At 40.2% G+C, this 27,543-nt stretch overlaps 3 protein-coding genes across 3 annotated transcripts in view; 2 read left to right on the top strand and 1 right to left on the bottom strand.

Moving 5' to 3' along the window:
- mfsd2aa (MFSD2 lysolipid transporter A, lysophospholipid a) overlaps positions 1–4,517 on the top strand; it is a 22,926-nt gene extending 18,409 nt beyond the window's left edge. Inside the window, exons 11-14 of the mRNA XM_081351601.1 lie at positions 2,334–2,341; positions 2,518–2,661; positions 2,798–2,977; positions 3,102–4,517. Coding sequence (XP_081207727.1) covers positions 2,334–2,341; positions 2,518–2,661; positions 2,798–2,977; positions 3,102–3,156 — 387 coding nt within the window. The 3' untranslated portion in view covers positions 3,157–4,517. The remainder of the gene's footprint in view (positions 1–2,333; positions 2,342–2,517; positions 2,662–2,797; positions 2,978–3,101) is intronic.
- Positions 4,518–4,568: 51 nt separating this feature from the next.
- LOC308681683 (uncharacterized protein) lies at positions 4,569–23,119 on the top strand. Its single transcript, XM_081350766.1, has 8 exons — positions 4,569–5,178; positions 5,270–5,367; positions 9,072–9,175; positions 10,447–10,621; positions 10,692–10,809; positions 10,909–10,994; positions 11,926–12,014; positions 21,818–23,119. The coding sequence occupies exons 1-8, from the start codon at positions 4,720–4,722 to the stop codon at positions 22,576–22,578; spliced, it is 1,890 nt and encodes a 629-aa protein (XP_081206892.1). The 5' UTR covers positions 4,569–4,719; the 3' UTR covers positions 22,579–23,119.
- A 539-nt stretch (positions 23,120–23,658) lies between these two features.
- On the bottom strand, positions 23,659–26,553 carry LOC308681780 (programmed cell death 1 ligand 1-like). Its single transcript, XM_081350897.1, has 4 exons — positions 26,373–26,553; positions 25,193–25,537; positions 24,797–25,081; positions 23,659–24,696 (listed from the first exon to the last, which is right to left on the bottom strand). Exons 1-4 carry the CDS (start codon positions 26,425–26,427, stop codon positions 24,485–24,487), a joined length of 897 nt encoding a protein of 298 aa, XP_081207023.1. The 5' UTR covers positions 26,428–26,553; the 3' UTR covers positions 23,659–24,484.
- Between the last annotated feature and the right edge of the window lie 990 nt (positions 26,554–27,543).

Raw genomic sequence — 27,543 nt, 5'->3', positions numbered from 1 at the left:
TGATATTAAAAGGAAGCATTTTAACAAAATGCCATTGGAAACAGTTTAACATGACTTCTTTGGGGAATGTTTACATGCAGGGCCTAAAATTAACACTCGCCAAGCCAAATGTGAGTAAAAATCGGCATTGGTAAGTAAATGAAACTGTCAATTGCCAGTATCCCGGTAAATTTTTATGAATTCTAACAGTGCAATGTTTTGACAACACTAATAGTCCAGTCATTTTAAGCCAAAATGGGGGTCAACTTTGAACAATTTGCAACAGAAGCAAACTCAACTGATTTTGTATGCTCAATATTTCCTGAGTAAGGAAAAAAAGTCCCGAAGAATCCACTATATGAATAGGGTATATTTGGGTCTTTTTCGAAACTTCCCCCTAATGGGATTCTTCGGGACTTTTTTTTCCTTACTCAGGACATATTGAGGATACAAAATCAGTTGAGTTTGCTTCTGTTGCAATTTGTTCAACCTTTTTTCATAAAATGACTGGACTATAACGTGAATAAACGTGAACGACGCTCTGGACAGTTGACGGGACAGTGTTGCATCGTCATGAAAGTTTAAGCCTTGCCAATTTAAATTTTCAAGCACAAGATGATGCAAAAGAGAGCTCATTTCATTACTCACGCACTGTGTGGGAAGTTTAGTGTGCGCACACTTCCAAAGCAGATCCCTGAAAGCTGCGTCTCAGACAGTGCGCAAATTCTGAGCTCTCTTTCACGTCGTCTTGCGTTTGAAAGGACAAATTCATGCAAAATTGTGTCAAAAAATGGCTATCTCTGCGAGTATCCTAGTAAACTGTCAGTTATTGCTTAAGTGAATGTAAAATCAGTCGAGAAAGAAAAGGCACGTGTACTATAAGTATATTGGATCCATGCATTAGTCTTAAAGTGACAGCAGCCTAATATTCCTGCTGCTGTCTGGGTTTTAATATTAATTTGTGACCCTGGACCACAAAACCAGTCACATGGTAAATTGAGATTTATAGATCACATAGAAGCTGAATAAATAAGCTTTCCATTGATGTATGGTTTGTTAGGATATGACAATATTTGGCCTAGATACAATTATTTGAACATCTGGAATTTGAGGATGCAAACAAATCTAAACATTGAGAAAAAAATGCCTTTAAAAGTTGTCCATTTATGTTCGCGATTGTGCTGCATCCACTCACAAAAATAAATGTTTTATATATTTATGGTAGGAAATTTACAAAATATCTTCATGGAACATGATCTTTACTTAATATCCTAATGATTTTTGGCATAAAAGAAAAAGCGATAATTTTGACCCATACAATGTATTGTTGGCTATTGCCACAAATATACCCGTGCGACTTGTGACTGGCTTTGTGATCCAGGGTCACATTTTACATTTTAAGTTTAATAAGGATTAATCTGTTAAATTTATACATCGAATAAAGTAATCAAATGTAAAATAACACTGGATGGTCTTCAGTGTCTCTACTTGAAAACTACCGTTACTTGTCTTTTAATAATGATTTAAATTTGAATTGCTGTAGTTAGGCTAGTAGTTTTAGCTGTGGTATTGAAATGGGAATGGAGAAATTTGAATTTTCACTGCTATCTAAAATGTTGGTGTCATAACCTATTTTTGCATAAACAGTTTAATGGCTGGTAAAAAATATTTATGGCCAGTAAAGACTTTCGTTCATCTTCGGAACACAAATGAAGATCTTTTTTATAAAATCAGAGCTTTCGGTCCCTCCATTGACAACTATGCAACTGACACTTTGATGCTTCACTGGATAGTTCATAAAGAGATCGTAAAAAACGAATCCATATGAATTGAGCAGTTTAGTCCAAATTTTCTGAAGAGACACAATCACTTTATATGATGAACAGATTTAATTTACTTTTATTTACATATAATTATTCATCAACTCACACATCAGTTGTGGTAAACGGAAGCTCAAGCATGTTCACTTGTTGTGCGAGAACCAATGAGGTTCATTCTCGTGTTACGCAGAATGTTTGAGCTTCTGCAAAACCAATGAGGTTCATTCTCGCGCATCAAGCAGGTTCGGTTGAGCTTCTGTTTATGTTCGCTGATCAATGTTTAAATATGAATACAAGTCAAAATTAAATCTCGGCTGGAAATTATTCACATTTTCTGTATGGTATTCAAAAGTCAGTCAGGAAAATGTTTAATATTTATGTTTAAAAACAACAAACTTTGTTAAACACAAAAAGAACATTCATGAAAACAAATTAAGACATTATTTCATATATATTTTTCACATATAGCCTACTTAAGTGACAGGAAAGACATAAATATGAAGCAGTACAACTGTTTTAATGTGTTCCTCTCAGTCACAGGAGTAAATTATATACAATCCCTGAGTAAAGTCATATGAAGTTGTTGATAGTTTTATCAACTCGTGAATCTAGGAAACTAGCACGTCTGATCCTGTGGACCACTTTGAGAGAGAGCGAGTGAATGTAAGCATTAAATACCAAGTTTACAATTTCAGACATAAATGTGCTTCTGTTTCAGGTCCATGCTTCCAGATGTGGTAGATGATTTTAAAGTCCAGAATCCTACCTCTCAAGGCCATGAGGCCATTTTCTACTCCTTCTACGTTTTCTTCACCAAATTCGCCTCTGGAGTGTCGCTTGGAGTATCAACACTATCATTAAGGTAGCTCGTCCTTTTTGCGTCTGTATTAAAAAGCCCTTTCATGGGTTTGTGACAACAGATCATGATCTGGGTTTACAATCTGGCCCTCACATTTCATCTGCTCATATTCAGGTTCTTTTGCTCTCCATCTCTTTAGCTTTGCAGGTTATGTGACGGGAGTTTGTGTTCAGTCCGATTCGGTGAATCTGACATTGAAGATGTTGGTGTCGGCTGCTCCTGTGGCACTTATAGCTCTGGGGCTGCTCATCTTTAAAACATATCCCATCGATGAAGAACGCAGGCAGAAAAACAGCAAACTGCTTCAGTTGCTATTGCTGTAGGACATACTTATGATTCTCTGTATTATTTTTAAACTGAGAACCCTTGGGTCAAAAAAAAGTCATGAATGCTACTTAAGTCACGCCAGCAATTGATACCTAGTATTTTTATTTACCTTGCAGGAGTGAAGAACAAGAGTCTGAGATGGAGAGATTGAAGCCTGAACCCACAGCATGAAACGCTGGCGTGACTGATCCTGCTCTGCCCTACAGAGGGTGCCACAATACATCTTAACCACTGTAATGAGGGAAATCTAACAGCTGAGAGTCCAGAGACTGAACTTTCCTCACTTAGCTGGTTAACAGGACCAATGAAGGATGGAGGGGAAGCCTTATATATCTGCACTGCTGTTATGACAGCTACTTATTTATACAATCATAACAACTATTTGCTGCTTTCAGTAACAGTTACAGCTCTCCTTGGCCAACAAAGGGAGACTCGTAAAATAAAGGTTCAATGTATGGTAGGTTCAAATCTACCATCTACTAATACATTTTGTTGCAACTGTTTTTATCTAATTTGATTCATATTTTGGTTTTTGAATGTAAAGGAAATGTTGAGTTGCAGTTGTTCGAGGACATATTTCCTCAATGTGGTGAAGAATTGTTGGTGAAAATTGTTTTTGCACTGGGGGTAAAATATTTATAACAGAACAAAAAAATAATAATCTTTCCATTTCTTTTAAATAACACATGAAGTCATTGTGCTTGTGTAGGGCAGTTTATTAGCCTGAGGAAGATGACACTATTTTTTATGGTTCTGTATTTATTTATAGTGCCTTATATTGAGATTTTCTGAAACTTGATCAAATGAGATTATAGTGTTTAGCGCAAGTAAAATTCTAGTCACAGTCACAGCTCATAATAATGCCAATCACCTGAATCTGCAGCTGTGCCAAAAAGCCACTAACTGACTAATACAATGTTTAGTTTAAATGTTTTATTGTTCATTGGTGCAGTATTTTTTTCCTGCATGAAATGAAGTGTTTTTCATTGTGTTTGTGTTTTTTTCTGTGGTAAAAACGTGATTGTGCTCATAAAGAAGCAGTTTGGGCTGTTTCACAGACTGTGGATAGTGACTGGATTTAAAGATGGTGCTCTTTAAAGGTTTTCATTCATGCTCTGATCTAGAGGGATGTGGTAGATCGGTCATGTGCTAAATGTCTGTCTGTAATATAGACCTGCAGTTTACTTCTCTTTATAAACGCTGAGATGAAATGCAAAAATCTTTGGTCAGCAGCACAAAGTGTCTAGACAAAGGATTTACTGGGAGATTTTTGTCAAAACCACAAACACATTACACAACTACAAAATGTAAAATATGTCTATGGTTTATGGTCTTTATAAACGTACTGACATTGTTGTGTATTTATATTGTGCTTATTAAATATGTGTGAATTGTAAATATTAACAAACTTTCTTGGTATGACAAATCGGCCAAAAATGATGTCTGCTCAATTTAGCTAAACATTCTGTTGTCATCACAAATAAAACAATTGACTCCATGCACAACTACGCAATATGATTAATAAAAGTCTTTCAATTATTTTTTTTGTTTGAATAATGTATGTGCGCCCTCTAGTTGCCAATGCTGCACAGTGCGAGCGGAAATCAATTACAAATGACCAATCACATCTGATGATTACCAAATGAACCTTTCTCAAAGGGCCTTTTTGATTGTCTAGTTTCCACCTGTCGGATAAAGGATACGTTAAGCAAAATTTACTTATAGATAATTGATATGAAAGTGAACAGCATCACTCGCCTAGTTCTAGGTTCGATTCTTGTCATTTTCTCCAGACCAGCATTGTTGAATAGTGGCTTATCTTTAACTTTATCAGATGAGAGAACAGCGCGCGAGAAACAACCTGGGAAACTTGTAGTGAGCGATCCGTTCACAAACACGCCGGGTTTGAAGCGCCAGAGATCGGTGCCTGTCCTGCGGATCCGGGGCCGAACACCTGCGAGGAGGATCCCACCTGGCCCAGATTACCTGCCCAAATTCACCCGCCTCCCGGACGTGTCGGTGACTTGCTCGAGCAGCAGTTTCGTCTTAAGGGTGAAGACGATTTTCTACGGGTTCTCGGCCGCCGCAGAGGAGCTGACGCTCGGAGAAACCTGCAAAAGCAACGGGGTCGTAGAGCCGCATAAAGACTTGCTCTTCATATACGCGCTCACGGACTGTCAGGGTGAACAACAGGTGATTGTTATCGTCATTTCAAAAGAATCTAGAAATCTCAGTTGTCTATCATCATTGCATAATAATGACATGAGTCATCTCCAAATGAAAGGTGTTTCCTGATCAGATAGTGTACAAGTATGTCCTACACTACGTGCCACTCTCACACCGAAACCGAGTGAATGTGGGCGTGGAGTGTCGATATAAAAGGTAATATAAGGTCGTGTTTTGGTTTTGAGTCGGTTCATTAAAAAGTAATGGAACATTATGAAACATTTCAGTTCTGTTTATTTTACACACACAAAAAAAAAAAAAAAAATTATTATAATTTTTTTATTTATCCGGTTTTGAATAAGAATCAGTTCTTGCTGTTTTTTTATTTATTTATTTTTTAAAGAAGAGATTTCTTGCCAGTTTTACTATTATTCTTTAAGAGTTCAAATAATTTGGCTATATTATCAAATTATATATTTTTTAAAATAAATATACAATAATCAATGTAGAAATAGTAGTATTAAATGTAGATAGCCTAATATATTCCTAAACCTCTTAATCATGCATTTTAAACATTTAAAAAAAAAATCACATGATAGGGTTTGTATAGTCATACAGAGTTTTAAGAGCAAAATTCAAGCACTTTTCCTACACTTTAACTTTTTTTAAATAATTATTTTGTATATATAAATACACATATGCATGTATATGTTTAAGAATTTTTTTTATTTATATATGAAATATTTATAAAACTATTTATAAAATAATTATATATGTATAAATATGTATATATGTAATGCATATACATGCAAATATTTCCTTAAATACATACATGCATATGTGTGTATTTATATATACAAACTAATTATACACATTACACACACATATACAACTGATATAAAAAATAAACTATATATATTACACAAAGAGCAAAATGAATATGAAATTTTAATATAAATGTGCCAGACAAAAAGATTAGAGGACGCAACATGCAAGAACGCAATAAAAGAAAGTTAAACACTAAATTTATCAATAAAAATTAAATAGATGAGACATTTAACTAAATTATGTGTGTATCTATGGTTAAATTTGGTAAAATCATTGAAGGTCAGCAGCAAAGAAGACATTGGTATTAAAAATGCAAACACATTTTCAAATCTTGAAAACAGTTCAAATCAAGCACTTTCAAAACTCTGTACGAACATCTTAATTATGATGTTAATTGAAGTTAAGAAAGCAGTTGTAACCACAGGCAGACTCTTGATGACCAACAGAGGCTCGTAAGAGTTAACAGAATCGAACGGAAACCGTGACACTTTTAGGTTCTGTTTATTTTATTATTAAATTTGACGTTATAAGAAGTTTTTTTGTTCAACTAGTTCTGCATAAGTGTTACATTAAAGGAGAACTCCGGTCAATTTTAACATTGAGCTCATTTTTTTGTACATTTGGAGTGCTGTCAATACAGAGAACAACGACAAAAATCGGTGTTGCCTACACCATGTTATCCTCTTTTTAAAATTTGCACCCTGTTGACTTCAATGGGGCAAGTTTTAAAACTGCTTTTAGCCTCTTAACATCCTTGATGTGTCATTACAAGTGCACAGAAAATGTGAGTGATTCCTTCTGAGTGAACACGAGTGAATCTGACTGCAGTAGATGTGAAAGATATTAATAAAAATGATGTTATTTAAGCCAGCGCAAATACCTGTTTACATCCTGTTTTTCGGTTGAAGTCCAAAGTAGTCGATTGTCGAGTTCACGCGCGTGATCATTGGTAACTAAACCTATGCGCGTGAACTCGGCAATCGACTACTTTGGACTTCAACCGAAAAACAGGATGTAAACACAGGTATTTGCGCTGACTTAAATAACATCATTTTTATACATCTCTTTCACAATAGAATAACTCGGTGTAGGCAACACCGATTTTTGTCGTTGTTCTCTGTATTGACAGCACTCCAAATGTACAAAAAAAATAGCTCAATGTTAAAATTGACCGGAGTTCTCCTTTAACATTTGTTTTCATGAATTACACTTCGATTGCTTAAACACTATAACCAGGCTTTTGAACTAAAATTTCAAAACCATAATGCCATTTATCAAAAAGCACACCCATTTCCCTGAACTATAAACACTATTCCCTGTTTTGACACATGAGTCAGATTTGTTGAACTGTCACTGCAAAACTCTACACACAAATCCCTTCATTTCTCATTGCCAAGACCATGTTGTCATTTAGAAAGCACTAGCATTCAATATTGTTCAAACAAGTCAGCACGGTTTCAGCTCAGTTAGCACACAGTTACCCAGGTGGAAACACTAAGAGTCAAAATTGAACACCCATCAATCAGATCCTTCAACAGATAGACATGAAGGAAGAGATGGAGGAGGGATAAGGAGGAGGAGGAGGAAGGGCAAGGGCAAGAAGACAAGCAGTGAAATTCAAGCCATTCTAGTTGCCCATGTCTTTGTCAATGGTATGACTATGAGGGAGGCTGGGCTTAGCCTGGGAAAACCCAGACAACTTCCGGCAAATTTAGATTTGCTCTGCAAGTGGTCTGGCAAAGAGCTCATTCAAGCTGATTTCTAATCCGTCCAAATCGAGGCACCAATCAGAAACGTTGAGGCGGGCTTTACACGATGACGATCGCTCTGATTGGTTTTAGGTCTATCCAATTGCGCCCAGAGGCATTTGAGCGACGTCCATTCGTGACGCCCCTTTGGAAATGAGTTATTAATGAAGCTTTGCCAGACCATAACTCAGTTACTACTGAGAATGGTCTGGTTTTAACCAGGCTGGGCTAAGCAGTATCGAGTAAGGCCAAATTTGAGTCGCTTTACCTTCGCCTCGAGAACCTTCAGGGAGGTGTGGTGGCAAACAAAATTCTATCACTGAATAAGAGACAAACATTTCCAATAGTCTTTGATGAGGTGTATTTTCTTGCAAGAAAAGGCCAGCAGTCGTACAGTCACACAGAGTGACACAGAGTGTGACAGTGAAGGAAGGGCATCCTTCCTCCTTTATAGTCTTGACTCCCAGAATGTTATCTTTCTAGGCAAATGATGGTATTTCAACCATACGTGGAACATTCTTAGACGTGTCCAACACTCTTTAGCATCCGATACAATTCCATATTAGAATAAGGTTTGTGTGTGCTCTTTTACTGTCATATGTTGGTCACACACATCTTAAGTAAATATAAAAAAAATATAGAGGAGAGAAAAAAAAAAAGTTAAATGGGCAGAAAAAAATGTTTTATGTGTGTGTAGTAGTACATAAATGAATAAAAATGTGCCAATGTATCCATTGGTTGTATCTTTTGTGTTCATCATGTGAAAAGGTTTGTGAAAAGGGAACCACAAGCAACATAACTTACCAGTTTTGGAAATGTTGTTTTGAATTTATTGCACCAGTGTGTTAGACTATGTTGTAGTGTGTGTGCTTTTGAGGGCTTGTGTGTCCTGTCTGAGGGCAAAGTTTGGTTTTTCAGCAAGAGTGAATGGTTTTGAGTGTAGAGCTTCATTTTGACCTGAAAATAAGATGTTAGGGGAATTGGGTGAGACGTTATGGATTTGTGTTTACAGTTTTGAGAATACGAGGCATGGTTTCAAGAAATGTGTTCAAGCAATCGAGAAAAACTGTAAAAATTTTGTTGATTGTAAGATTTCTTATTTCAATAGTAAAAACAATGCTAAAGAGTTCATAAATGTCACAATCAGCATTAACTCATTCACACATCATCCCAAAAAGTATTGAAAGGCACAATTATGAAATTTCTTTGTCATGTAGGCTAAGAGGTAAAAATCATAGATAATTATGATTTGACAAAATTAGTAATTTCATAATCTTTTATGACTGTTTTTCATTCCAGTCCAGGACGAGGAGAAACACTGTTCTGTTGTTGTTTGTTATTTAGGAACCATCATGTGCACAGTCTGACCATGAGCCCGACATGGCGGACACTATTGCGTAAAGTGATAAGGAGCCGATCTGGTGATTTTCAGATTCAGCTGATGGACGGTGAGCAATTTTTGTTGTTTAAAAAGAAAGGAAAAGGAACACATTAGCATTATGCATTAACAGCTTATATCACATTTTTCATCACAGAGAAACATCAAATATCTGCAATACAGAGAGTTTTACCATTTTTATATATATATATATATATATATATATATATATATATATATATATATATATAAAATATATATATATATATATATATATATATATATATATAAAATATAAAATATATATATATATATATATATATATATATATATAGTTCAGATGCAAAAGCCTCTAAGTGCCATCTGAAATGTTCTTCTAGAATGATCATTTTTATCAAGCTTGTATATTTAAGTTCAGTAATTTCACTTAAATGACAATTCATAGGTAATTTTCATTGCCATTTAAGTGAAATTACTGAACTAAAATATACGAGCTTGATAAAAATGATCATTCTAGAAGAAAATTTCAGATGGCACTTAGAGGCTTTTGCATCTGAACTCTTCATATATATACATATATATGTATATACATGCATACATACATACAGTAGCCTACTGTGCAAAAGTCTTAAGCACGTTAATATTTTCACCAGCAAAGCCAGTTACTTATATATTTTGCTGTAGTGTGTCAGTAGGAACTATCAGTTTACATTTTCAAAAAATGCATTTTGCCATTAATTGTAATAATCAGTGAGATTTTTGTATGCACAAGGAGTCTGACAACAGCCGATAGCTTTGCAGCCGGGTTTCTTCTTGGAAATATTTCCGCATTTCTTCTGGATTTAGTCTATGTTTCTTCATGTAATCAGAGATGGATTTGTTGATGTTAAGATCAGGTGTTGTAGGACTCCTTGTGCATAAAAAAAATATATTTTTACAATTAATGGCAAAAGGAATGTTTGGAAATGTAAACTGATATTTCCTACTGGCACAGGACAGCAAAATATATAAATAACTGGTCTAAAACCATTTTTTCTGGTGGAAATACTAACGTACCTAAGATTAAAACCTTTTTTTTTTTTTTTGCACAAAATGAATCAAATCTGTATAGAAAAGTCAAGTATTTTGTATAATTGAGCTTTAAACATGCTTAACTAACTTGCTCAAAAAGATTGTCTTCAAACTGTTACCAGCAAAGCTTATTTAGAAGCATTTTTTTTTTACATTCCATTACTTGCACAGACATAACCCCATGTGTTTTTAATCTAACTCTGATTTAATCTGTAAACTTTCTTTCATGGTGATTGTAAAAGGATGCTGATGGTCTTATCTGTGCTGTAGACTCCTGGTCTTCTCCAGTCAGGTCTGCTGTGTACCTGCTGGGTCAGAATGTGAATGTGCAGATCTCCACTCGACATCATTACCCTGGGGTCAAGCTTTTTATCAACAGCTGTTATGTGGCTACCGTTAACACCTTGAGTCAAGACACCAAATACAGCATCATAGACAATTACGGGTGAGTGGAGCAGAACGCTAGCTTTGTGGAAGATTTATCCGACGCAAAACTTTCTCACACACACATCCAGGTGTTTACGGGAGAGCCGGATAAATCCAGGTGCTTCAAGATTCTGGTTCTCCAGGGCGGACAATGTTGTTCAGTTCTCATTTGGTGCTTTCCAATTCACTGAGGCTCCAAATGCCCAGGTGTGTCACCGCCGGTGAAACATTTTGAAGACAAAACCATGCTGTAGTGTGCATTATGATGTGTTCATTGTGTGCTTTTGTTGTGTCGATTTGCTCTAGGTCTCACTCCATTGTGAGCTCTCTGTGTCCGGGGGAGGTCCTAGTCCAATGCAGAAGTCATGTTTTTACAGCCACCCAGACAAAAGGTTAACAAGACTTAACATCTGTCTCAGTGTTATCAAGATCATGAATCACTCTTTTAAGAGTACCATTCCATTCCACACCACTAAATTCTCTAAATATCAGTAAATCCATGGCTTCCATGACAGATGTTCACTTAAGGAGAACTCCGGTCAATTTTAACATTGATTGATAAATTTAACATTATCATTTTTTTGTAAATTTGGAGTGCTGTCAATACAGAGAACAACGACAAAAATCGGTGTTGCCTACACCGTGTTATCCTCTTTTTAAAATTTGCACCCTGTTGACTTAAATGGGGCAAGTTTTAAACCTGCTTTTAGCCTCTTAACATCCTTGATGTGTCATTACAAGTGCACAGGTCATGTGAGTGATTTCTTCAGAGTGAACACGGGTGAATCTGACTGCAGTAGATGTGAAAGATATGAATAAAAATGATGTTATTTCAGCCAGCGCACATACCTGTATTTTCTTCCTGTTTTCGGTCAAAGTCCATAGTAATCGATTGTCGAGTTCACACGCATAGGTTTAGTTACCTATGATCACGCGCAATCGACTACTACTGACTTCGACCGAAAACAGGAAGAAAATACGGGTATGTGCGCTGGCTGAAATAACATAATTTTTATACATATCTTTCACATCTACTGCAGTCAGATTCACTCGTGTTCCCTCAGAAGGAATCACTCACATTTTCTGTGCACTTGTAATGACACATCAAGGATTTTAAGAGGCTAAAAGCAGGTTTAGTACTTGCCCCATTGAAGTCAACAGGGTGCAAATTTTAAAAATAGAATAACTCGGTGTAGGCAACACCGATTTTTGTCGTTGTTCTCTGTATTGACAGCACTCCAAATTTACAAAAAAATTAGCTCAATGTTAAAATTGACCGGAGTTCTCCTTTAAAAGATTTGTTTCTCACCACTTCTTTACTAGATGGATATCTGTGTTTGGGCAAGATTCTGTCTGTGACTGCTGTGACTCTGTCTGCAATCAGACTAAAACCAAACGAAAAATTCATGAAGGTAAGTATATAAAAAGCATAACCATGAACATAAATAATCAATCTGAGTATTCATACGCTAAAAAAAACATTAAAAACTCCTATATTCACATTACTTTGGTGTGTAGGTTAAAAAAGTAAATTACTGGAAAGATGAAAAAGCCTGCACATGATATCCATGGAAGAATGTTTCAAGAATAATTATTACAAGGCAAAAAAAAAAAAAAGTACAAAATGTAACAAAACTGTACTTTAGTATTATTTATATACTATTATAGTATTCATTAATATTTTGGCCTAACTGTAGCTTTTCAACAATAGAGAAAAAAAGGAAAAAGTTTTTTTTCAATAGAGATATCAAGATGAGAACAGAAAAAAGTATTTCTTACTGAAGTATTTCTTACTATATATATAGTATATATATGTTTATTTGTTCGTTCGTTCAGAACTATATTCGTTGGTTTTACTCATTGTGGTGGATGATTAAGGGAATTTGGCATGTGTGTTTCCTCTGTAAACAGTAACTATTTCAACTCCTCTGTAACAGGAAGGATGTCATGGCTGGACAATTTCATGCTCCTAGTCACCCTGGTAAAAAAAAAAAAAAATTCCTAAATATACGTGGGAATATACTTCAGCGATATTTTACTCATAAGAATCTCTAGGGGTGTTGTATGTAAAAATAAATATAAATGTTGGTCACCACCAAAAAACCAACACCCCTAGTGTTCACCAACACCCCTAGAGATTCTTATGAGTAAAATATCGCTGAAGTATATTCCCACGTATATTTAGGATTTTTTTTTTTTTTTTACCAGGGTGACTAGGAGCATGAAATTGTCCAGCCATGACTTCCTGTTACGGAGAAGTTTAAGTATTTACTGTTTACAGAGGAAACACACATGCCAAATTCCCTTAATCATCCACCACAATGAGTAAAACCAAAGAATATAAAACCATTCATTCATTCATTCATTCATTCATTCATTCATTCATTCATTCATTCAATCAATCAATCAATCAATCAATCAATCAATCAATCAATCAATCAATCAATCAATCAATCAATCAATCAATCAATCAATCAATCAATCAATCAATCAATCAATCAATCAATCGGTTGAATTCTAATGTAGAATGCGGTCTGTTATGTAAGGGATAATGTAGAACGAGGCGGTTGTTATAGCAAATACAACCCCGACAGGCTGATTTCGCGGAGGGGTCTTGAATCAGCATTTCAGGGTTTGAATCAGGGTTGTATTCTCTATAACAACCGCCTTGCTCAACATTATCCCGCTTATTACATGGCTACCTACCAAATAAATCAATAATTTGACACAGAATATTGATTTAAAAAGGAGTTTATTGATTTTAAAACGATAGTATTGCTTCCGCTAAAGAAAATAGTCTGTTCCGTCTCTACAGTTAGAATCCTGCGTCCATAGCAACGCTCTGTTTTTCATGGCAACGGTGTGTTATACTTAGCAGCACCGCAGTCTGTTATGTAAGGGTTAATGGCCCGACGAGGTGTCCATTATCAGGTATTAATGGACGACGGCGAGGCGTGAACCGTCCGACGCGCAGTGGAGGATAACAAGAATTATTACATAGTAATCAGTTATATATATATATATATATATATTAGGGCTGTCAAAGTTAGCGCGTTCTCTTACGAGAGTCCTCTCGTACTGCGTTTTATCAAAACGCTACGGGAAAAGTCTCTTTTCACGAAACACTGAAGCAAAAAATTATCCTTTAATTTTCATATATGTAAAACGCGTTGCGGCAGCAGCAGACAGCTATGGCGAGACGGCTTGCTCGCTCATTGGCTGCTCTGCGGCAACTGCTTAAGCCTATCGAGCGAGGCCTGGGATGACATCAGGCCAATGAGGGCGCTTCGCGCCCTCCTCGCCACTTCCCGCCGAAACGGGCGTGGCTTACCTCTATAAAAGGAGCTCGAGAAGGCTGACTCACTTGATTTTAATCTCTTCAGCGAAGCGCACGCATCGCTGGATCACGGAAGCAGCGTCGTTGAAGCAAGCACATCAGCGGGACGAGCCCTCGAAGCCGCTGGCCAACGCCGCCTTCTACAGCCGTACCTGCTGCGCTTTCCGACGCCTATATCCTTTTCATACTATTGCTTTTCTGTGTGTGTGTGTGTGTGTTTTTCGCAACACTCACCCCTAAAAGAGCTGCGTCTTTTTCAAGATGCCTTCCTGCGGCTCGTGCCGAGCCCCACTCACCGAGGGAGACAAGCACGTCATCTGTGTTTCCTGCCTGGGTGAGGACCATGCAGCGCTCGCGCTCGCTGACGGCGGATGCCCTCACTGCGAGCTTTTGCCGATGGTGACTCTGAGGACTCGCCTGGCATCCTTTTCCAAGCCTGCATTCACCGCCGCGATGCCGCGCCGTAAGAAGCGCCGCTCGCAGCGGGTCCCGGAACCCGCTCCAGCCCGACCAAGCTCGCCGGTTCGCCCGCCAGCTTCACCGGCCTCTCTCGAATCACTTCCTGATGCTCAGCGCCCGCAGTCTGCCGCCGCTTCATCAGAGGAAGTCGGTTCAGAGGCCGCGTCGGGGGAGAAGGATTCCTGCTCTCTGCTAGCTTCAGGCAGCGAGGATTGGGCGAGCTTTGAGGATCTCGCGCCTCCTGCCCGCAAGCCCTCAACGAGAGCCAACATTGAGACGGAGCTCATGCGGGTACTCGCACTGGCCGCGGCGAGCCTCGGCCTCGAGTGGTCTGCACCGGAGCCCCCCTCTCGAACCCGGCTGGATGGTAGTTTCCTCCCTGGTGAGCGCACTTCTCCGGAATCTAAGCCCGCTCCTTTTCTTCCTGAGTTACACGAAGAAGTTGCGAAGGCTTGGAACGCGCCCTACTCTGCGCGGACGCGCTCATCTGTGTCACCCGCATTTTCCTCTCTGGATAATGCCAGTGACCGAGGCTACCTCTCTCTTCCGCCGGTGGAACAGGCGATAGCGACCCACCTTTGCCCGCCCTCTGCTGGACGGCGGACTAAACCGGTGTTGCCTTCCAGAGCCTGCCGCATGACGTCGACGCTGCTCGCGCGAATCTTCTCCGCCGCTGGGCAGGCCGCGTCATCGCTACACACCATGGCTACGCTGCAGATTTACCAGGGTGATCTCCTCCGTAAGCTGGACGAGATGGGACCTGACGCTATCTGCATCGCGGATTTAAGGAGCGCTTCAGATCTTACGCTCCGAGCTACTAAAGCCGCCGCACAAGCCATGGGACGGTGTATGGCTTCCGCCACTGTCGCTGAGAGGCACTTATGGCTGACGCTCACGGAGATGGCCGATTCCGAGCGCACTGCGTTTCTCGATGCCCCGCTGTCTTCCACCGGCCTTTTTGGTTCTTCTCTCTCCGAGTTCGTGGAGAGATTTACCGAGGCCCAGAAAGCGTCTCAAGCCTTCAAGCACTTCCTGCCGAAGCGCTCCGGTTCTGCAGCGGTTCGTGACAAACGGACCCCGCGGAGCTCTCAGCCTCAGCCCCCGCCTTCGGCCGCCTCTTCGCAGCAGCCACAACAGCGCAGCTCGAGGCCCCGCTCTCGGTCCAGCGCCCGGCGCCCCTCTTCGCGCGGGCCGCGATCGAGGGTTGTGGTAAAACCGGAAGTGCCGAAGAAGTCCTAGCAAGCCTGGGAAAGCGCAGGTGTGTGAGTCCCGTTGCGGCCGGCCTCCCACCCAAGCGCCCCGCTGTTTCAGTCCCAAGGTTTGCGACTGTTCCAGTGTTTTCTGCAGAGAGCAAGCCTGCACTGCCGCCCGCTTGCCTGCACACAAAAGCCGTTCTCACGGCTACCCAGATAAATCTCGAAAAGAGTGTATTTTCTGGTGTCCCGGCCACGGCCGATGGTGCTATAAATGTAGTCTCGATGCCCACTCCTCAGTGCCCATCACTACACATAAGCACAGCCCTACACGTAGGGCCCGCGCACATAAAATCGACTCAGGTCGGTTGCGCTTCCAGCATAGTGAGAGTGCCCACTTCCCAGTGCCCACGAACACTATGTCTAACACATCACAGGCTCTCTGTAAAAACGAGAACTGTGAGCGCGCGCTCTGCTCAGGCAGACGCCGCGCCCAAAGCAGTAAATGTGCCCGCTCCCAGCCCACATCTACTCGCTCACATGGGTCCTATGAGACTTTCTCAGTCCTCCCTCACTCAGCTAAGCACTGTAGTAAGGTCGAGGACGAGCGTCTCGCCCGCTGTATTAAGCGCGCGCCCCGCCTCAAATGCCACAGGCATAACGCCTATGTTTGTATCCCCCGAAGCACCTCTGTCGCACGGCGATCAGAGTGTGCTCCGTATCCAGCCCCTAGCCAGCCATGCAGAAGCATGGGCAGCGCTCCCAGGGGTTTCGGACTGGGTGCTAGGCATTATAAAGAGAGGCTTCTCGCTACAGTTTTGTCGACGCCCTCCCCGTTTCATAGCGCGCGTCGAAACTACGGTCTCGTTGGAAGTAGCTCACCTGCTTCGAGCCGAAATATCAAAACTGATAAGCAAAGGGGCGATAGAGCGCGTTCCCCCAGCTCTAAGCGAAGGGGGGCTATACAGCAGATACTTTCTAGTCCCCAAAAAGGACGGCGGTATCAGACCCATACTGGATCTAAGACGGTTGAACAGAGTATTGGTGAAACGCAGTTTCAAAATGCTCACAACCAGCAAAATTCTCGCGCATGTTCGCCGAGAAGACTGGTTCATGTCAATAGATCTGAAGGACGCGTATTTTCAAATACAAATAGCGTCACACCACAGGCGATACTTGAGATTCGCCTTCGAGGGTCAGACATAACAGTATACAGTCCTGCCATTCGGTTTGTCCCTAGCACCCCGTACATGAACTATTTGGACGACTGGTTGATCCTAGCTCAATCACGATCACAGCTCGTGGAGCACAGAACCATTTTACTCGATCACCTCGAGAATCTTGGTATCACAGTCAACTGGACAAAGAGTTCATTGAACCCCAGTCAAACGATTTTGTTTCTGGGCGTCCTTCTGGACTCACAGTCTATGACAGCGCGGCTGTCACCACAGCGCGTGCTGATCATTCAGCGCGCGGCGAGGTCTTTCCGCCGCGGCGCTGTCACCCCGCTCAGGAAGTTTCAAAAGATGCTGGGTCTCATGGCTTCAGCATCGTCAGTTCTCCGGCTGGGCTTGCTCCGCATGCGCCCGCTGCAGTTCTGGTTGAAAACGCGGGTACCGCGCAGAGCGTGGGCGACCGGTCGATTACGCCTCAAGGTCGATCAGAGCTGTGTTTCAGCCCTGGCGCCTTGGACGGCGGACGACTGGTACCAATCAGGTGTAAGCCTGGGGACTTCCTCGAGAGTGAGGATGGTGTCGACAGACGCATCCACCTCGGGATGGGGAGCTCTGCTCGAGGGCAGACCGTTCTTCGGCCTGTGGTCGGAACGAGAAAAGCTCCTACACATAAACTGCCTAGAAATGCTGGCAGTGCACAACGCGATGACGCGTTTTTGTCCCCGCATCAAGGACGAACACGTCATAGTCCGTTCGGACAACATGGCTGTGGTGTCCTACATAAATCGCCAGGGCGGTCTGAAATCCATATCCCTGTACAGGCTGGCGAAACGCCTCCTACTATGGGCTCAGCACAACTTACGCTCGCTGAGAGCAGTGCATGTACCTGGGCTTCAGAATGTGGGCCCAGACAGACTGTCCAGGAACAATGTTCCCCCGGGCGAATGGTCTCTACACCCACAAACAGTCCGGCTGTTGTGGGAGAGATTCGGCAGAGCGGAGGTGGACCTTTTCGCGTCCCGCGAAAACGCGCACTGCCCCGCGTTCTTTTCAAAGACCGACAGCGCGCTGTCCCGGAGGTGGCCGCGCTGCCCGTTATACGCTTTTCCCCCCGTCTCCCTCCTGCCACAGGTGCTGGAACGGGTCAGGGAAACGAAATGCCCAGTCCTGCTTGTAGCTCCGTTCTGGGAGAACCAGACATGGTTCCCAGTTCTGATGCAGTTGGCAGATATCGCTCCATGGCCGCTGCCGTTGAGGAGAGATCTCCTCTCGCAGGCCGGGGGCTCGATTTGGCACCCACACCCGGAACTGTGGTCCCTTCACGTGTGGGTGCTCAACGGATACCCGTTGGTCTCACAGAGGGAGTCGTGAATACCATCACTCAGGCTAGAGCACCGTCGACACGGCGGCTTTATGCTTCGAAGTGGTCGGTTTTCTCCGGCTGGTGTGCAGCTCGGAGCATTTCACCCCTCGAATGTGAGGTAACGGAGGTTCTCTCCTTCCTACAAGAGCTGTTGGATAAGGGCAGATCCCCTTCCACGCTCAAAGTGTATGTGGCGGCTATTTCAGCGTTCTTTGGTTCAACGCTGGGTCAGTCGCTGGGAAGGAATGATTTAGTCATCCGCTTCCTCAGGGGAGCTAGGAGACTGAATCCGCCCAGACCTCCTTCAGTTCCTTTGTGGGACCTTTCTACGGTCCTAGCGGCCATGAAAGGTGCCCCTTTCGAGCCTATCCAGTCTATTAGCCTCAAATATTTGTCTTTCAAAACAGTGTTTTTGATGGCTCTCGCTTCAGTGAAGCGCATAGGCGACCTGCACGCGCTCTCTGTGAGCCCGGCGTGCTTGGAGTTTGGCCCTAATGACTCTAAAGTCATACTCAAACCTAAGCATGGCTATGTGCCGAAATCCCTCAACACGCCTTTTCGGGCTCAGGTTATATCCCTGGCTGCCCTGCCGGCATCGAGTGAGGAAGGGGACTCGAGTTTTCTTTGCCCTGTTAGGGCTTTAAGAGCTTATATGTCCCGCTCTGCTGTCTTCAGACAGACAGAGCAGCTCTTTGTCTCGTTCAGCGGACGTTCCAAAGGAATGGCTGTTTCGAAACAAAGTCTATCCAGATGGATAGTTGACGCCATAGCGCTGGCTTATACTGCCAAGGGCATTCCATGCCCTTTGGGAGTCAGAGCGCACTCTACGAGAAGCGTTGCTTCTTCGTGGGCTTGGTCCAGCGGGATTTCCCTACAGGATATATGTACGGCGGCAGGTTGGGCCTCGCCGTCTACATTTATCAGGTTTTATAACCTAGAGGTTCCCGCCTTGCAGGCTAAGCTTTTGTCGGTGTAATCTGTTCAGCCGTCTAATCAGACCGCTGAAACTCATGCGCTATGCGCTACCGACTATCTTGGGCAGAACTGTGTAAGACCCACATTTTCCACATTAGTTCAGGTTCCCTACCCTGTCTATGTGATGATTATACTTGCGTCTGTGGACATGTTTTTTCTACGACGCTAAAATTTAGGGAATTAAGGCTCTCACCCTTATTCCCTGACTCTGTGTGAGTCAATCTGGTGATTATGCACTGTATGCCTGAAAAAGCTTCCGGTGATCAGTGTTTTTATCCCAGCACGCACGGCGTTTTGCAAGGGGTTCCCGTAGCGTTTTGATAAAACGCAGTACGAGAGGACTCTCGTAAGAGAACGTACTCGGTTACTAACGTAACCTCGGTTCTCTCTAGAAGAGGGAACGAGTACTGCGTTCTCTGCCGTGCGTACGGTTCACTCTGGTTCGCTTCGGCGATCAAAATCAAGTGAGTCAGCCTTCTCGAGCTCCTTTTATAGAGGTAAGCCACGCCCGTTTCGGCGGGAAGTGGCGAGGAGGGCGCGAAGCGCCCTCATTGGCCTGATGTCATCCCAGGCCTCGCTCGATAGGCTTAAGCAGTTGCCGCAGAGCAGCCAATGAGCGAGCAAGCCGTCTCGCCATAGCTGTCTGCTGCTGCCGCAACGCGTTTTACATATATGAAAATTAAAGGATAATTTTTTGCTTCAGTGTTTCGTGAAAAGAGACTTTTCCCGTAGCGTTTTGATAAAACGCAGTACTCGTTCCCTCTTCTAGAGAGAACCGAGGTTACGTTAGTAACCGAGTACGTTAATAACGCGTTAACGGAAAATCATATTAACGGCACTAATTTTTTTAACGCGCGATTAATGCAGCGCGTATTTTCTGTTTGACCCGTGGCCCAACCCCAGTTGGAGAAATGGAGATACACCATGTTGCCAACCTAGCGTCATTGCAGACCCCTTTGGCTATTTTTTCCCTTCAAAAAAGCGCCCAAACCTTATTTAATTTCTGAGAATCTACGGGTATTGCCGGTACTGCTCTACCAGCACGCGCGCGCGCCTCTCTCTCTCTCGCTCTTTCTCTGCGTCTCGCGCCAATAGGAACAGCGCTTTAATTCAGTTAAACACAGATATGATGTTGCTTCTCTAATTTACCAAGTATAGCCGAAATCAGAGCACAGATATTGTCTTTATTTTATGTGTATTTGATTTCACCAGACGACGGCTCGATTATCAGGATTTTTGTGCAGATTAACATCTTGAAAGGGAGAGCTAGTTATGTCTTAATGGGTCGCGTTTCAGTCACTATTTCATATTCATTCCGTTGTTTGACAACAGAAACAGTAAAATATACCAATGAAAACAGTTTTATTGAGAATTTAGCTAAATCAAAATGGGCACAGAGAGAGACAAACTACAATGTAATAATTCTGCTAAATGTACATTTAGCATTTTCAGAAGAGCTGCCCTGTCATGCAAAAATCTAAACATGTTTGTGTTAGTAAATTGCTCAGTGCAAAGAAAGAGAAATGGGAACCTGGTAATTCTTTGTTCTTTCACATGTGTCTAATAGACATGAAAAAGTTCTTTGAAAAACATCTATGACCTTTGAAACATGTCTCGTCTTCATGCTCTATGTTGACTATGGTTTCAATAATAAACATACGTTTGCATAAAGCATCCATATTTATCCATGCCCATGTTGATTAGAGTATTACAAACTTGAAAAGTATTAATTTAAGGTACATTTAGAACAAATCAAAAGATGTGCGATTAAATGCGATTAATCGCGAGTAAACTCATGGCAATCATGCGATTAATCGCGATTAAAAAATTTAATCGATTGACAGCCCTAATATATATATATATATATATATATATATATATATATATATATATATATATATATATATATATATATATAAAACAGTACCAAGAAAGAAGAGAAAAGCGATAACAATACAATCACTACCAACTTTTATTATTATTATTATTATTATCATTGTTATTATACAACTATTAATATTTCAAGGGAGAATAAAGTTTTTTTGATATATTTTGAATTAGCTTTATTTTTATATTTTCAGTTTTCATTAAAATTTTTGTTTAAGTTGTAGTAATATTGTTGTACTTTTTTCCATTATTATTTTGTTTGTTGTTTGTTTGTTAAATGTCTATTAGCTTTATTAATTTTTTTTTCAAGTTTAGTAATTTTAGTACTTCAACCTCAATGTATTTATTTCAGTATAGGCAACATTTTTTAAAAAAAAATTGTTTTTTTATTTCAGTTTTTCATCTAATATTTATATTTAATTTTGTTTTATTTGAGCTTTCTATCAATTAGTTTCAGTTTTAGTTAACAATAACGACACTGATTATGATTGAAATAGTCATTAGCGCACAAACAGTTAAATCTTAATATCTTTTGTTAGAATTTATTTATGTAGATATCATGAGCTGACCTTTTCTGTTTGCTTCCTTTAATTGTACTATTTTGGTCTCAAATTATTCACCATTTCATACATTTATTATAGGCCCAAAGTTGTAGCTCTAAAACTTGGATAAGTACGTAGTAAAATGTTGGGTTTTTAGGTTTTAGGTTAACTTGTTAAATTAGTACACAGGAAATGACAGCTCTTTTGTGCTGTGTAATAAAGGTCATTGTGAAAATAAAAGTATTGACCTCTCCTCTCTTTTTTTTTTTTTCTCTGTGCATCAGGGTTCGTAAGCAGTGATCAATTACTCTTCTCTGACACGTCTCCTCTCTCAACTCTGCCTTCCTCAACTTATAACTCCACTCTAATGACTTCTAGAAATGATGACGCCATCTGGTTTGAAGCCAAACTGGCCAAAGAGCCCCAGCGGTCATACACGCACGAGGACTTTGTTGCCTCTGTTACCCTGATTTCTTCTGAGGAGGACCATGCTAAGAGACCGCATGAGTCTCACACCAGCACAGTGGAACTCATGGAGGAGGAAAGGGAAGAGAATGAGGACGATAAACATGGGGAGGTGGAAATTTTGATGGCTATCAGTAAGAGCTTTGTGGGATCTGAAAGGCCAGATTTAGACTCCATGGAGCAGTTTGACGTTGAATCCTCGGGCTGGTCTGGAGAGAGGAAGATGCAGGATATGAATAAGGGTCTGAGTTACTGGCCAAAGAAAGTTAAGAGAGTAGGAGTTTCCATGAAGACATCAGTTATGATGGTCAATAAAACCATGGAGCAGCATTCCACAATGAACGAATCAGCACTGGGTGACTGGACACGCCATGAGGTGTGTCTGCCATCCTTTATTTCAGAGGAAAAGAATAAGGAAGATGAAAATTCTGCTGAAAATAAGCAGGAAGGTTTGGCTTTCCTTTTAATTCCATCGTTTGAAGAGACGTCAGAGTTTCAGGTTGGATCTGATGAGCTGGTGGAGCAGGGTCTTGTGACAAAACTAGATCTTAAGCAAGACTCAGATGATTATTATGATTAAATGCATGTAATTTTGATTCTTTTGATGAATAAACCAAAGAATCACATAAAGCTGAATAATTAAAACTAGTATTTCATGAAAGTCTTGTTTTTGACCGAACTGAGGGATGTTAAATTACTTTTGTCACATGGTTTTCTGGTTTCCATTATAATGCCCTTTTATATGTTCAAAAAAAGCCATTTCAATGCTTGAGTCCGAACATCCTGTTAATTGTGATCTTTTCAGACTGTATGAAGAACTTCTACTAATATTGTCATGAGTCTTGCACATGTTTGGTCTTGCGGTCTGTATATTGCAAGACTTCAGGGCAAAGTCAGACTAAATATTTTCATTCTGATGAAACAACATATCGTGACAGTTTAATAAATGTGAATTGAATTTAACCGTTGTGAATGTAAAAGGCATATTGTGTTTCCCACCCACACTAGCCTTTTTGTGTATCGTAATCTGTAGGAAAGAACTGGTTGTGCATATATCCATTGTTCCTTGGACAATTCCTTCTGATTATGTGGTTTTTATTTAGAACTAGCAGATGTCATTTTGGAAAAGAAAAGAAAAGAAAAGTACTTTCGTTGAGAAAAGTCTTTCCTTGCCAATGAAGCTCAATAGGCAGAGTTCCAGAAGTCAAAAGACTTTATTGGACAAAGCAACAAAGCCGAGATGCCTGCAGGACATCTGACCATTTCACTTACAACTCCGACTCTTATACAGTTTTAACCGATGATCTCATTTGCAGGTGCTCTCCTTTCTTTTCTCTTCTTTTCCAGGAACACTTTCGCCACAGTTACTTCATTAATTCAATTGCCTTTCTTTGTAAGGTTGGTTGGTTTATTCAATGTTTTTACCTATTTTCTATCAAGAGAACATGTTGAAAGCCATGTGAACCAAAAGAGTAACTAAGTATCAGTGCAGATGCCAAACGCAAGCAACTTCAGCTAAAATCCCATTCTTTACCACGTGACTTCTCTCACAGTCATGTGGCCACGAGGCCTTCAAAACATCTGGATTTTATTCAAACTATTTCTACAATTGTTTTCTATTAGTACAGTCATGATTTGTGAAACAATATTAAACACTGATGAGATACTATGGAAATATATATTTTATTTTTTCTTGACCACTGTTTAGTGTTTTCTTACACTACTTACACACAGTGTAATAAGGTACACCTATTATAGGGGTGCAAGAACAATATTCTGTTTCACAGTCCTCAATACAATGTAGTTCACAGTAAAAAAAATACAAAAAATAAACATCCTAATTCACAATATAAAAACACATATACATTTGTGTAAAGCACGGGTTCAATAAATAGTGTAACAAAATCTTTCTTGATTTACTGCCATCAGGTAAAAATGAAAAAGCATTTATGGATACAATGCAATATTTCAGTGCACAAACTCAACATCCACGCAGTGAACACGCAAATAACAGTAATACAAAAAAACTGCACGTTTTGAGTGAAAAATTCTATTTAGAAATCATTTTGGCTCTGTTTAGCACCTAAGTAGATCTGGTCATTTCGGCTGGGAGAGACACTACAATTATCTGTTATACAGATCACTAGAATGATGGACTGAAATGTTACATAGTCAATGTCTTGTTACTAATAAACTATTTACTGTTTGTTAAAAGCTGCCAAGTTAATGAAATAACATACAATGTAAAAAATAAATATAATGCTATTGTCTGCAAATCACAGACAGTATTTAAGTTTCATATATGATTACTGTTAGATGAAATGTTTTGTAACAGGATAAACATTATGGACATACTGAACTTTTCCATTAGGATTATGAGTTTCAGACTTGAATGAAGCAGTAGGCTATGTATTACAGATGGTAAGTTGGTTTGTCTGATGAAAATAAGAACATTAAACATATTAAAGTTACATTCCATGTCTCCGTCAAACCACATCATGACGCATACTTGCTAAGGAACTTGCTGGAATTTGAGACTTGAGTCCACCATTAGGTAAGCCATTTTGTTTGGTTTGTTCCATTTTTTTTATAATGAACACAGACAATAAACCCATCACAAACAGCAGCAGAATAACGGGGATCAAATTGAAGAATCCGTGGCATCTGTGTGCTGACTGTTCTTCTCTCCTTGTCTCATCTGTATAAAGAAATTAAATTAAACATAATTAGTTTAAATCTCTTAAATGTTATTGATTATTCAAGAGCATTTTAAAGTGCTTGTGTTTGACTGTCCTCACCTGAGTACAGCTGGATCTCTCTCCTGATGTCTTGTCCCAGAGGTTTGTTGTGCAGTATAAATGTCAGAGAGGAGTTTGTGACTTCAGTGAGGTTTATCCAACTCGACACAATGTAAAGCCCTGTTTGTGTGTCCTGCATGAAGTGTGTTTGTGTCTGATTAGTGATGTCTGAGTTTTCCATCAGCCACTGCAGTTTAGGAGAAGGGTAACCCCCATCTGATGTCACTAGCAGGTTGACTCCATCAGTTAACATGGAGAACCGAAGACGAGGTTCAGAGTAGAATGCTGAAAAACAACGCAGACATTAAATCACAAGACTGTTTCAATCACATTGTGAGACCTTGAGATTGATTCACATGATTTTCTATGAACATCAGTCCATGTTGTTTTTATTACCTGCAATATTCACTCTAAAGCTCTTCTTCTGGCTGCCAGTGTTTGTGCTGATGGAGCAGGTGTAAACACCGGCGTCCTGCAGAGTGACTCTGTCCAGTTTGAGTGATGCGTTTCCTGTTGCCATCTCCTGGATGAACAGGCTGGTGCGTTTTACATAATGAGGATTCTGACGGTCGAGCTGGTCCCGACTGTAGTAGAAGCTGTGAACAACGTCCAGCCCGCGCTGCCAGGTAATAACAGTGCTACTCAGATCCCACGAGTCCACAGGGAAGGTGCAGGGGAGGATCAGCGCCTCTCTGTAAGACCCAGTGACAGGACCTCTGGGCACAGTAATCTCAAACTCAGCTAGAAAGTGAAGGAGAAAATATATCAGCAATTGAGTTTCACAATCAATCATTTGCAGTATGATTTTGTTGGCAGATCTTGACTTCCCAAAAGAAAGCTGCATTTATGGTTGATGAGATGATTATTTCAGTAAATATATCACAACATTTCCTCTTCTAAAAATAAAAATAATAATAAAGATATTCTCTGACATATTAAAATAGTATTTTTGTATATTACTTCACAATTTATTACAGTTTTGTTATGCCTTTAAGTTGTGAGGAACAGTGGACTGATCAAGCTGGAATGTGTTTCTTTTTTTTCTTCTTTTTTTTTTTTTTTTTTTTTGCCTCCGGTGAGAAACCAAAGAAACGGGCTTGAGTGAGATTATTATGAAGAAACCACATCTTCTAGACTCCTAAGCCCCAACACCACCTACACTTTACAAAACAGCCAGAACAAGGAAGGAAGGAAAAAATCTTTATTTCTAAGCTGATATGAATACTGAATAGCCTCACGTTATAGTTTGATTGATCAGTCCAGTAATAGATCTATTAGTTCTCTAAGGATTCAATTACATTTTAAAGAATTTAAAGTGCAATTAAAAATTAGGCCTATAAAAGCAGCATGTGTTTATATTTCCTTTATTTAAATCCAGTTTTAATAATCATATTCTGTTCCTTAAAACTTGAATTTCTAGTAACTGGAATGTTGAATCTGTCTAACCATTTTCAATCATATACAAATTAGTGCCCGTGATGGCAGTGATTGAATAGAAATTCTGGAAAATATGTATTTTTGATTGGCCTCGTAAAGATCCCTTTCATCATAGTTTTAATAATTTAGAAATACTCACTGAAACAGGAGGCTTCAAAAAGAAGGAGAGACAGGGAGAACACTTTTAGGTTCATATCCCGACCCGATCCACGGCCGTTGGTAACAGGTGAATCCTCTAAGTCCTCCTTGAATCACACCAGATGAACTTCGACTGTCCTCTGTGGTTTGTCAGATCAACAGCAGAGATCCGATCCCGATCACACCTGGTGTACTTTGAGCTGTCAGTCCTCATCGCCACTGTATTTATTTACTGCAGGCGCCGCCTCTGTTATAATGTCGCAATTCAGGCTATGCGAGTTTTTATTGTATAGGCTAAAGGTTTCGTGTGACGAAAGTCAGAAAAAATGAAGGTTGATTATATTTCGGAAGGCATCCGGAGCAGAATCAGAATATTTAATTTATTTATTTTTAATCCGTAAAATGTAGGGAAATGTATTTTTGTGTTGGTACAGCTAAAGCGTTATGTCACCGTGACCGGGGAGTGTTGTAACACCGTCAGTTTGACAAGTCATAAAAGAGCTGTGGTGAATGTGATGTTATCAATATCATATACTCTCACAACATCACCCTTTTTGAGCTCACATGAGAAGCGGCATGTGAGCAACATGTAGCTACATTTAATGACAAAACTGATTTTCAAGAAGGAAAGTAAAAGTGCTAACCTCAAACCTACATGCTAAAACAGTTAGTTATGGCTGTTAGTGGTGGAGATAGTTGTATCAGATCATCAAAAATGTTACCAAAAATGTAAGATTGTGTGGATCTTATTGAGAGAATTATTGTTTCAGCTAATTTGCAACTCACCACATTAGTGGGGAACCCTTGTGTTTGACATTAACTTAATGTCAAAAACGTCATTAACTCACATAATCTGTGACTGTGTTGTACACGTCCAAGTGCGTTATAGCCTATATTTGTAGCAGACAAATGTGACCATGAATCAGATTTTGAGATCTAGCACAAACAACCACTGAGGATCAAACAAAAGGTATAGCCTACTTTAATTACCATTATTTCAAACGTGTGCGCTGAAACTTTGACAATAATAGTCATGTGTTACGAAGTCAAATAGACTAACCTACAAGATGTGCATAACAACCCTACAAAAACAACAAAACTTTGATTTTGTGTTATCCTTATATTAATAAAATCATTAGACAAAGTGATAGTCTCCACGGCAACCTGAATGC

Source organism: Scardinius erythrophthalmus (assembly GCF_964197995.2).
Source record: "Scardinius erythrophthalmus genome assembly, chromosome: 21".
Lineage (NCBI taxonomy): Eukaryota > Metazoa > Chordata > Actinopteri > Cypriniformes > Leuciscidae > Scardinius > Scardinius erythrophthalmus.
This window is presented reverse-complemented; position numbering and strand designations above follow the sequence as displayed.

Excerpts from the sequence above, each read along its gene's own strand:
- LOC308681683 (XM_081350766.1), top strand. The coding sequence starts at position 4,720 with ATGAAAGTGAACAGCATCACTCGCCTAGTTCTAGGTTCGATTCTTGTC. Across the intron at positions 5,368-9,071 it reads GTGGAGTGTCGATATAAAAG|GAACCATCATGTGCACAGTC; the intron begins GTAATATAAGGT and ends TTTGTTATTTAG. Across the intron at positions 10,810-10,908 it reads CTGAGGCTCCAAATGCCCAG|GTCTCACTCCATTGTGAGCT; the intron begins GTGTGTCACCGC and ends GATTTGCTCTAG.
- LOC308681780 (XM_081350897.1), bottom strand. The coding sequence starts at position 26,427 with ATGAACCTAAAAGTGTTCTCCCTGTCTCTCCTTCTTTTTGAAGCCTCC. Across the intron at positions 25,538-26,372 it reads TTTTGAAGCCTCCTGTTTCA|CTGAGTTTGAGATTACTGTG; the intron begins GTGAGTATTTCT and ends TTCACTTTCTAG. Across the intron at positions 24,697-24,796 it reads AGAGATCCAGCTGTACTCAG|ATGAGACAAGGAGAGAAGAA; the intron begins GTGAGGACAGTC and ends TTCTTTATACAG.